Source organism: Siniperca chuatsi, linkage group LG21 (genome assembly GCF_020085105.1).
Source record: "Siniperca chuatsi isolate FFG_IHB_CAS linkage group LG21, ASM2008510v1, whole genome shotgun sequence".
NCBI classification, from domain to species: domain Eukaryota; kingdom Metazoa; phylum Chordata; class Actinopteri; order Centrarchiformes; family Sinipercidae; genus Siniperca; species Siniperca chuatsi.
The window spans coordinates 13,248,036-13,259,250 of NC_058062.1; the positions used below are offsets into that span (position 1 = coordinate 13,248,036).

At 40.1% G+C, this 11,215-nt stretch overlaps 2 protein-coding genes across 4 annotated transcripts; one reads left to right on the top strand and one right to left on the bottom strand.

Moving 5' to 3' along the window:
• Positions 1-3: 3 nt before the first annotated feature.
• stk19 (serine/threonine kinase 19) lies at positions 4-3,316 on the top strand. Of its 2 annotated transcripts, none has more exons than XM_044182302.1 (7): positions 4-150; positions 674-769; positions 863-1,005; positions 1,094-1,329; positions 1,728-1,825; positions 1,973-2,120; positions 3,079-3,316. In XM_044182302.1, exons 2-7 carry the CDS (start codon positions 676-678, stop codon positions 3,122-3,124), a joined length of 765 nt encoding a protein of 254 aa, XP_044038237.1. In that variant the 5' UTR covers positions 4-150; positions 674-675; the 3' UTR covers positions 3,125-3,316. The 2 variants fall into 2 exon arrangements, with proteins under 2 accessions (XP_044038237.1, XP_044038238.1); XM_044182303.1 differs by having other exon boundaries at positions 10-150; positions 704-769.
• Positions 3,317-3,936: 620 nt separating this feature from the next.
• On the bottom strand, positions 3,937-11,215 carry LOC122869368 (ras-related C3 botulinum toxin substrate 1). Of its 2 annotated transcripts, none has more exons than XM_044182304.1 (6): positions 10,829-11,215; positions 9,363-9,434; positions 8,772-8,889; positions 8,476-8,538; positions 5,696-5,855; positions 3,937-5,590 (listed from the first exon to the last, which is right to left on the bottom strand). In XM_044182304.1, exons 1-6 carry the CDS (start codon positions 10,861-10,863, stop codon positions 5,460-5,462), a joined length of 579 nt encoding a protein of 192 aa, XP_044038239.1. In that variant the 5' UTR covers positions 10,864-11,215; the 3' UTR covers positions 3,937-5,459. The 2 variants fall into 2 exon arrangements, with proteins under 2 accessions (XP_044038239.1, XP_044038241.1); XM_044182306.1 differs by having other exon boundaries at positions 11,074-11,163.

The window sequence follows — 11,215 nt, forward strand, 5'->3', positions numbered from 1 at the left end:
GTCATCCAATCCGCTTGGTGGTAGCCGAGGCACTTCCTGTAACGAGCCGTGTAACTGAAGAGGACTTCGTTGAATCTGTGAACACTGTGTGGTGTTGAATGGGACCAGAGCGATGTGAATACCAATATTATTGCTATTAGTAGCTATCAGGTAAGTGTTTCAACTAGTTTGACTGGTCAACTGGTTGCTTATGTGTTCAGTGTACACACAAAGTAGCGTTATCTAGCTAGCTGCATTAGCTTGGCTAACGAGAGAGGCAACCCAAGTGATGATTGAACTTGTGGGTCGTGGCAAATCGTGTGTGTCATCAAAATATGTTTCCCAGGTGAATATGACAGTGTCAGTTTTTTCCCAGAGCAATACATTTAGTTAAAAACCTAAACTAGAAAAGGGGAGTTAAGTTTCTACCGGGGATATTACTAAATTTGACCATGATAAGAAAACGCCAGTGTCTCACAAAAGGAGAACTAAGTTATTTATAAGCAACGTTAAGTTGACTGTTTAGTCAGCAAAAGTTGGCAGGGCAGGGGAGGGGATATAGTTGATCGTATATTTATTTTTCTGATAGACCGAATAAAAATCTCACATGGGGTCTGTGGAGAGAAAAGCAGCTGACTGGGCGACCATTTTAATTCTGCAAGTCATGATGTCTCCACCGTAATTTGTCCTTCAGGTATGAACAGAAAACGGGCTTTGATTTCAGACACTTTCAAGGTGAAGAAAATAAGAAATGGCACAGCGAAGTTCGGAGCTGTCAGTAATGGAGATGGTAGGTGTGGCTGCTAAAAAGCTAATTACAATTTTGTGGAAATATCATTAAAGGATGTAAAAATCACTTGCCATCTATTTCTTCACCCAAAAGGACCGACTGACATCAAATCCACCCTTGAGTACCTCATGACACTGTTCCCCAGGAAGCTCTTCAATGACACCTTGCCTCAAATTGTTCTTAAGCACCAACTCTACAGCATACACAATGACAAGACTTTGGTGGACAAGGAGCTGGTAAGATGGCTCTTTAGTGTCAGAAAGGTAATTTGTTTATTAATCTAAACATGAAAATACAACCCACTGCCCTCTTTGTGGTCCACAGAATAAACTGAGGGAACAAGGAGAGCTGCTGATGTTCCAGCTTGGGTTTGATGCAGAAGCTTTCGGGCTGATTTTTGCTTCAGATTACAAGGCCAAAGTGCTGGCAGGGGAGGAGGGCAGAGTGACACGAGCCACAGTGGAGAAGTTCTTGGAGAAAGTGCTGTCGTCTTGCACAGATCTGAGCTTCAGCAAAGACAAGATGCTCAGGGAGTTCCTGTTCACAGACTCGGAGATAACGTATGAAAGACTCCAATCTGTATTGTGTTTTTATTTTATTTTTTTCTCTTGCTTTGTGAAAAGCTGTAGCAAAAATTTGAGTTTCCTTCCAAAATGAATCATTGTTTGAAAAACTTCACACTTAGCTTTAAACCAGGAGACTCAAATTAATCCGTCATTACAAATGCATACAGTTATACGCAAAATGTATACAGTTTTGCACTTGAGTATTAGTGCAGACATGAGAACCAGTTAGTTTAAACCAGAACACCAAGCATGGTATAGTTTCACTAATCAAAGAATGTGTTAACTTAAGTAAGAAGTATCTTGTGTTTAACAGTGTGTGAAAATAGTTACATTTCAGACCTCACATGTGTCGTTTTTAAAGATCAGCACATACTTTACTTTCTCACATGTAGGCAGCTGGTTAAGTCAGGAGTCCTGACTGTGAGGGACGCAGGCAGCTGGTGGCTTTCCATCCCCAACTCCGGCAAATTCACCAAGTACTTTATACAAGGTGGGTGTTAAAAAACAGATAGCTGGAGAGTCTCAACAATACTTTTCTTTTAATGATGTAAATTTCTCATTTTGCAACATGTTTGACAGTGCCTTGCTAATTGGAAGGACTGGTTGTTTCTAGCCAACTAACCACTTTTCCTGTTAGGTCGTAAAGCAGTGCTCGGCATGGTGAAGAAGTCCAAATATAGTGAAGTCTTAAAGGCAGAGCTAGAGGAGCGGCGAACAACCGCACACGTGAAATTCCACATGAAATACCACATCCATGACATTGTTGGTGCAGAGCTGGTACAGAGGTAATATTTGGTTGTATACAGGTTGCATGCTATTGATTCTGTAGGCTGTTAACCAGGACCAAGAAGTACGACCACATAACACCTGTTTCAGCCTCTTTACATTGGCTCCCTGTTTGTTTTAGGATTGAGTTTAAGATCTTGTTGATTACTTTTAAGGCTCTTCATGGCCTGGCTCCAGACTATATTTTAGACCTTGTAATCCCCTATGAACCTTCACATAGTTTGAGATCTTCGGGCAGGGGTCTTCTGTCTGTTCCTGAGTCCAGGATGAAAGCTAAGGGGGACAGAGCTTTTGCCACCAGGGCCCCGAGGCTCTGGAACAACCTGCCAGAAGAAATTAGGTTGTCTGAGTCAGTGTCTTCGTTTAAGTCTCTTCTCAAAGCACATTTTTATCTGAAAGCAGATCCTGATTTTACCTGAACTGGCTATTTATTTTATTGCTTTTGTGTATTTTATTTCTTTATATTTGATCATTCACTGTGGTATTTTATTTCTCTTGTTGTGAAGCACTTTGTACTTTATTTATAGACCACTTATCAAAACAAAATATTATTATTATTATTATTATTATTATTATTATTATTATTTTGAAAAGATTTTTAATTTGAGGTTTTGCAGTAGGTCCAAGTTTACAGGTACTTCATGCAGCTGCTCTCTCATTTATGACTCTCACTCCAGTAACTGAGGGGGTTTCTGTTCTACCCACAGGGTAGATGCTGTCTCCCAGGTGTTAAAATGTGTGTTGTGGTTATTGTCAAAACTTTCAAAAACCAGCCAGCTTGATCCCCTTAATCAGATGATCAAAGTAAAACAGAGCTATGATTGCTTAAATCCTTAACTCAAGGCCAACTGGTTGTTTCCATGAGCAGTGAATCTGACCAATTTGACATATTGCTCATCTTGGGCCATTATTTGTTACATTTTAATTTACTGAATAAAGTCTTTGTTTTCTTCCCAGCATACCCACAACTTCAGGGACATTGTTGCGATTCGTTGATTCATGAACCACCGCAACATCGGTGCGACTGAAGATGAGAAATGCATAAGCGGTCAAAGTGCTTTGTATGAGGACTGAGTAAATTAATTTAAGATTTAGGTGCCAAATGTATTATAAAACCTTGTGTGTTTATGAATTGTCAATTATTTTGACATGACCTTGTTTAATCTATCTTGTAATAAAAGTTATTTGAAATGTTTCTTTCCCTCGTGTGAGTTATGACTTGTGTGCACACCATCAAGGCACTTTGATACAACTGTCCGCTCTGTGTGATGGCAGAACTCAAGGTAACCTTTGCTATCTGTAACCAGTGTTGCCAGAATTGACTGATAAGTAGCTCAATCAGAACCTCAAACCTCCCACCTGTCACAAAAAATAGCTAGTTTTATTTCACATGGTGTTTTGTCAACCTGAAATATTATACACATTGCCTGTCCACTTTATTAGATTTATCTAAACAATTGAATGCAATCCAATACAAATCTGCCACAAAATCTACATTTAGGAATATAACGTTCAGTTGGCACTACCAGAGGTGTTAATTCAACTGTTTATTACTGATGTCATAGTTGGTGGTGGTCTCAGTATAATGCAGTCCAGTTCAACACCACTGCAAACTAAAACCTCAACCTGCCCTCTCTGGCAAGTTTCTGTAATTTAATCTGAAGCCTCCAAATTTGCCAGTATAGTCTTAACTCTATTTCACACTTCAACAAAACAGGTGTCAGCCAACAGTACTTTATCATTTTTGTGTTTGTATAGTGTTGCATCAAGGGGAAAAACTGAGGCTGCATTGTCCAACAAGGAGGCAGAATAGAGTCTGTTTTACTTGAATTTATTGGCTTTTTCAAAAAGTGACAATAGCTTTTATCCATAAAACTAAAGAGTCACAACATTGGCTTGAATTAAAGCACAGATTGATGCCTGAATACAATACAGATGAGCAACACGTACTTAACCCCTGATCTAGTTGTTCAAATACATTTTGTAAATAGGCAAAAAAATATAACTGTAGCAATTCTAATCTTAGTTTTCAGTATATGTTGCACATACATGCTATCAGCATTAATTACAAAAAGCTAGGCTTGTAGGGAGATTAAGGTAGCGTTAACTGTAGAGGTAATAAACAAAGGATATTCATAGTGTTAGTTTAACAATACAGTGAGTGAAGTGTAACTTCTGTGAAGAAAGATACAAAATAGTCAAACCACATGATTATAACAAAAAGACGAGTACACCGTATACTACACCATAACCGACAGTAGCTTTGTTACTGTTATTAGCAGGCATTAATGCTCTTCTTAGTGACATTGCTTAGCCAGTAGTGATGCTGTTAAAAATCAAAATGTGCTGCACAAAAGGATTCTGATAAATGCCCACAGAGCATTAAAGGTGCTCTTGTTCCCCGCCACCAAAACACATAAACAGTCCTAATCCAATATCTAAAGGTTATCAGCTTTGCACTCCTGGGCAGCTACACAGTTGAGACACTTCAGGGGAAATTTTGCAGAGAGGAAAGAAAAATACCATAAACGTGACGGGTCCAATTGGAGCCAAAGACATAAAATACTGGATCATTTTGATTTTTCAGGGATTAATAGCACTGTTGGTGTCAGAAGATCTGTTCCCTGTCTGAATTTTCAGTATGTCTCATTCAATCCACAAGGATGAATTAACATGAATTGTGTGCTAGGACTGAAAACTAACTGACTGAAAACAACTAGCTAATTTGAGGCAGATAGAACTTCACAGATGGTTACTTCAAGTTCCTTGTCGACAGTGCGAACTGAAAATTAATAAAATGCCATTGATCATGGAGCTGAACAAACAGCAGCACACAACAGCAAAATTGTTAGCTGTATTTTGAAGGTTTAAAGGTTTGAGACAATAGAACAAAGGTTTTCTTTTCGGCTAAAATACAGCACGTCTGCAGAATGTATTTGGCAATATTTCTTCCACTCGAAACAAACAAACAGGACTGTAAACAAAAACAAAGTGGACAACCAGTGGAACAACAAATTGAAAACATTCCACGGTCCATTTTTACAAAACATCCAATCCATTTTAGAAGGCCTCAAGAATTTCATTCCACTTGTCTATACAGTATATGATGTAGGGAAAGAACTAGGGTCTATAATCTTCCAACCCCTTCTCCTAAACCTGACCCTATGTCAAATTTTTCATGGAAACGGTTGGTATAACTGCTTTAGCTACACTTATGGAAGGAAAGAATCTGAAGTACATTGTTTTTGTGTGTATACTGGTGTGTTTCTCCTGTGTCTTTAGCCACCCTCACAACTAGCACTCATGTTCCCCTGTAACCATTCCCAGTGGAGGAAGTCTTAGAGGAGAGTGCACTTCTTCCCCTTCTTCTTGACAGGTGGAGGGCAGAGGACGGCCCGGATGGCCTCGTCGAACACAGTTTTAAGGCCACGCTGAGTCAGGGCTGAGCACTCCAGGTACTTGACGGAACCTGAGGGAACGATGCAGAAAAAGCCACTGTTGAGCTTTTTTTCTTTAAATATTTCAGCAGAAAAAACGTCAAAGAAAACTCAGCAAAGTTGACAAGTGTTGTTACCAATCTCTTTGGCCATTGCCAGTCCTTGCGGATATGTAATTGGAGAGAGTTTCTTCTCCTTCAGCTTCTCCATGGTGTCCTTGTCATCTCTCAGATCCAGCTTGGTACCCACCAGGATGATGGGAGTGTTGGGACAATGGTGTCTCACCTCAGGGTACCACTGCACAGAGACCACACCAGTGAGACGTTAGGGGTATGACTTTACAAACATGTCTGTTATCTTGAACATGCAATTTCTAGAATTACCAACCAGTAGATTTAAATCACTATCTGCTTTTTTGGCCACTTGGGGGGCAGCACAACAAGCTGTAAACATCACCGTATCAGTTGATATGGTGAACTTACTGAAGTTACCCATTTACACATCCAGCAGATACAAAACAACATTAGCATTCAGTTTGAGTCATGTTTGTGTATCCAGTATTCATTCATTGAGCTCTGTTTTTGGTCTCCAATAACTCCTGAGAGAAATATCTGGCCCTTTAGCTGCTAAATGCTCCACTATGTTCACCAGCTTGTTGCTAAGTTTTTCTGTCTGCTGTTTGGTGCACAGCAGGCAGTGCACCATGGGTTTATAGAGCTTTTTCGCAAATAAATTAAAATTAAAAGATGCTATGACATCAGTGAGAGTAAACCAAAGCAGTAAAGTTGTGGGCCGGAAAACCAAAACAATGAGCTTGAAGTTGCTACAACCCTCCACTGAGGGGAACTGCAGTCAGAAATCTCCTGTGGGTTCATCACATAGTGACTCCCTTCACATACAAGTAGTCATGTGATCCATTATTAATATAAAAAAATTGATTATAGCTGCTTTAAAGCTGCAAACCAGAACTCTCTGCACATTCTAACTACAGCAGGATTTGTGAAATTGTTTCAGCTTGTTATTGTGAAAATGTCATCAACTGACAAAGGTCCTGTAACACAAAGCAACTTTAGCTTCAGTCTGGCTCTATTTGAGTTGCCTGACTTCACTAAGCTTAACATTAGCGATGCTCTGTAAGTGGTTACTAACTGTTCACTCTAGCCAACTGTATATTGTTTTTATCCCAGCTATGAGCACGAGATACAGTTGATTCTTATGGAGACATCTGATTACTGCATAATACCAGGATCACATTCTCAAACTAAAATCGGCTAAAAATAAGTGCGGAGATTATTGTATATGCCTTGTTGAATATGGTCAACGTTTACATGCTCTAGTCCAGAGTCAGTATGGGAAATAAATGGATTGCTGCCCTTTGTCTCATAATGAACAAATTATTAACAAGAAATACACTTCAAAACAGTTAAGAGACCTTTCTGCTACCATAGCTAGAGACAAAAACCACAGATAATCTCATCGCAAAAATAAGGCTTGAAGAAAAGAAACTGGTAAACTCAATCTGACTGAAATGTTGTTTACAATTGATTGGGAGATAATGGGCAGCGTGCAGATACTGCTCGGCCGGCGTACTCTTCATTTGCAGTCGTCATCTCATCGAGTCTATAAAGACTTCAAATTCACAAAGTCGTCTCATGTTACTCTGTGATGTGATGGATAAACGGGGATTCAGACCAAAAACAGCGCTGCATCAAAACAGTGCAGGGGGCTGTGTTGGTGAGGACATGTTGTAAGGTACTGGTGAAACATGAAATATGATCCAGGAAGTCCAGTTTGAGTAACAGATTAATGCGTTAAAAGGCTTATCAGACACTAAAACACTGCACAATCGTTTCTAATACTCATGGACGGTTATCACGGCGGCAACTATTTTATCTTTTGTCACAACAATGTAAAGACTTGTTCCCTTTCCTGCCAATCTGTCTTTTGTCTACTTGTTTTTCAGATACCTGGTGGGTGGGGCAGGGGATCATCAGTGCCAACTGGGAACACTTGGGCCTGGTGTTCCCCGTCTGTAAAGCCCTGGCTGTTACTGTTTACATGCACCTCACAACGCTCACACACACTATCTCCACTCTCATGCACATCCTGCACTACTGTGCTGTAATCTCAGTTTGTTTAATCAATTACTTTGCTTAGCTTTGAAAACAGTGCGTCTCCCACTTTGTCATGGCCTTATGAGCCAGGTTGTGACGAGTACAAGGTAAATAGTAGAAATACACAGCATGTATTTGATTGGCCAACGCAGCACCTTGCCAGATGAGCTTTTTGCTGGAGCCCCCCAACACTTGGTGCCCCTGCTGCGTGGGTGGGCTGGCTCCATTCAAATGAATGAGAGGGCTGCGTTTTTTCATGTAGGGCTACAGTCACTCTAAGAGGGTAAACGCTGGTTATACTGAACCAGTCAGTGTCAGGAATGAAAATAATTCAGTGCAATTAATGTGCAGCTGGGAATGTCATCTACTTTAAGTATGGTCAACTTTCTTCTTGAAGTTAAAAACCCTGGGTCGTCTTTGTGGGACCAGATACCCTGACCTGTGACCAAAGATGGGTGGCTAACCCACTTTGTGAAATGTGCAATTTTTGTTTTTTTATTCACACTCCACCAGACAGGTAAATGCAATAAATATATACTATTCAAACTAAATTACAGACTTCTGCTTTATGACAAAAACACGTTTTAAATCTTAGTAATGCAGCCATAAAGAATAAGATAAACATTACTGAGCTAATAAATGCATTTGAATTTTCAGCAGAAAGCAGTAATTAAATATATGGGTCAAATCTGAGTCATCCACAGAGAAAAACCATAAACTCATCACGCCATGTCATAAATCTGTTCCATACTGACTCCTTAACAGCCTCCACTCTTTACCATACAGGCACTGCATCAACTCACCTTGGCACGGACGTTTTCAAATGAGGCAGGACTCACAAGCGAAAAGCAGATGAGAAACACATCCTGGTAAGAAAAAGAAAACAATGCAATCATAGCCCATAACTATCACTTCCTGTTGAGAACAGTAGGAAAAAGAAACCCCTGTGTTCATGGAGCACAAAGGTGTGGTGTTTTTCTTTCCCTCTAACATCATTATTCATTCAAGGTACCCAAACTAACCACCAACATCAAAGGGATCACAATAGATGAAATATAAAACAGCATTGTCTGACTGTTTTTTTTTTTTTAAATTGTACCGTCTGTGGGTAGGAAAGTGGGCGGAGTCTGTCATAATCTTCTTGTCCTGCTGTATCCCAAAGGCCCAGGTTCACCGGCTTCCCGTCCACCATAACATTGGCGGAGTAGTTGTCGAACCTGACAGAAGTGATGATGTGAGAATAAACTCATCAGGATTAATATTTACTGATAAATTACCTCTTCTGCTCACTCTAGAAAAATTACTCATTGCTTATTAAATCGTTGTTAAATTTGTTTCTCAACTGCCTGCTCAGCCAGTCCATGCCACACTGACCGTGATACAGATCAAAATAGTTTACATAGCTGGTCTAGAATCAGATGGAGTGCAGGTTTTCCTCCTAACTTACCGCAACATTTTCACCTGTTTTTAATACATAGTTACAGTCCACAGCAGGAATTGTAACCTGTTCTGACAGCAAACAAATTTTTCATCTTAAAAAAAGCAACTGAAGAGTAAGACGCAGCCCTAATTATGCAGTGACTGTAAAGGAAAGGGTGGAGGCAAATGATGGACTGCTAGTGTTGATAGACTTCTATTCTTACATAAATAAATACATAAATCACACTGGGCTGCAGACTCAAATACTCACACTGTGGGGATGTACTCTCCAGGAAAGGCATTGGTGGTGTAGCTGATGAGCAGGCAGGTCTTACCCACAGCTCTAGAAGGGAGAACGAGGGGAAAGGTGTTTATGATTTTACCCCACCCGGGGCATGCAAAAAGAAGCGATTCCGGGTATGGATTGATATGGCCTCATCCTATGTACGACTGGGCTTGGGTCTCATGTAGTACGTCACAAGCAGATCAACAGTTATTTTCCTTATCAATTAATTCTGTCAATTATTTTTCAATTTTGCATTTGCTTAACAAAATGTCATATCAGTGAAATAAATAAATAGTTAAAAATGACCATTATAAAAGTTTCCCCAAGAACAAGCTGACATATTCAGATTCCTTGTTTATTTCAACCTCTAGTACTAAACGCAAAGATATTCACAGAAACACTAAGAAATCTGCACATATTCACATTTTAGAAGCTGGAACCGGTGAACTTTTGGCATTTTAGCTTCGACTTTTGCTATTAATCAATTCTCAGAATTTCAGTAATTTCCTGATAATTTCACTGATTAATCCACCAATTGTTTCAGCTCTACTCAAGCCTCCAAGTCAAAAACAGATACTGTTAAATGAACCCTGATCTTTCCTTTACTTTGGGTGAGTATACTTGCAAGGTGTAGACTGTATTTTGTTTTTGCAAGATAAGCATACAAGATCTCTAGAGGTGGTGTATTTACCTAATATGAAACGTTAGTGTTTCCTTGATGAACCCTATCTACTGCGAGGTTACCCTTAGTGAAAATCTTAAATAATAAATCAAACACAGTCATAGGCCAATCAATGACTCTGCTGCTGAGGTATCCACCACACCCTGAACAAGAGCTGATGAGTGTATTTTCCTCCCACATATTGTTACACAGTTTTAGCTGACCAATCTTTAGCTGCTGCAGACAAAACCTTTTAACTCTGAAGACGTTGCATGTCAAACATAACACTGCATTACATAGCAACTAACTCCAATGAAATGACGGACGCAAACAAGGCTCTTAACTATACAAATTGTTAAGTAATTGTTGCCAGACTCATATTTAAACTCTGGTTAAGGTGGATAGATGGACTGCCCACTGATGTCTGACTCATCCAAGAGTGCGGAAAACAATGTGACCGGGGTAACTTAAATCGAAGATTAGCCAGCCGCTTTCATACTAGCTATTTTGTTATGCAATAGTTTGCCATATCAGTAATATTCCATATAAGGAATAGCGAATGAATCAGCAAAATATAAAAGTTAACTAAATAATACCTATGTAACACAAACAGGTAGTGAAAGTTAAAGCTTGCTAGCTAACTTTACCCGTTAGGAGAAATCTGAAGCAAACGGTTTTAACGTTAGCTAGTCTGATGACAGCGCTTTCAGCTAACGTTACACTTCGTTATGTAAGTCAAACACTAGGTGGGAGGCACAAACTAGTAGTCAGCTCGATTAAGTTAACCTACCCGTCTCCGACAACGACACACTTTATGGCCTGCATTGCGCCGCAGCTAGAGGAATGCTAAGTTAGCCCGGGAGCCAGCTAACGTTAGCTCACAAGTCTCTTTTCCTTTGTCCGGAATTGCTCGCTGGTGAAATATCCCAACAGCGTTTGGCGAACGGCCTTTGACGGTACAGCGGAGCTCCCGAGATGTGGAACAGCTTGTGGGAAACTTACAGCAACTTATCTAGCACTTTAACACAAGTTTACTCAGAAATTCCCTCGCGACATTCCCATGCTTTCGTGGGCTGATTTGGAAAGCTATGAAGCAAAACAGCGGCCACCACCCCTGAGGAAAAAAAAAATGCAGTTAGCCACCGCCACCAGATGGTGCATCCGGTGCACTGGGCTG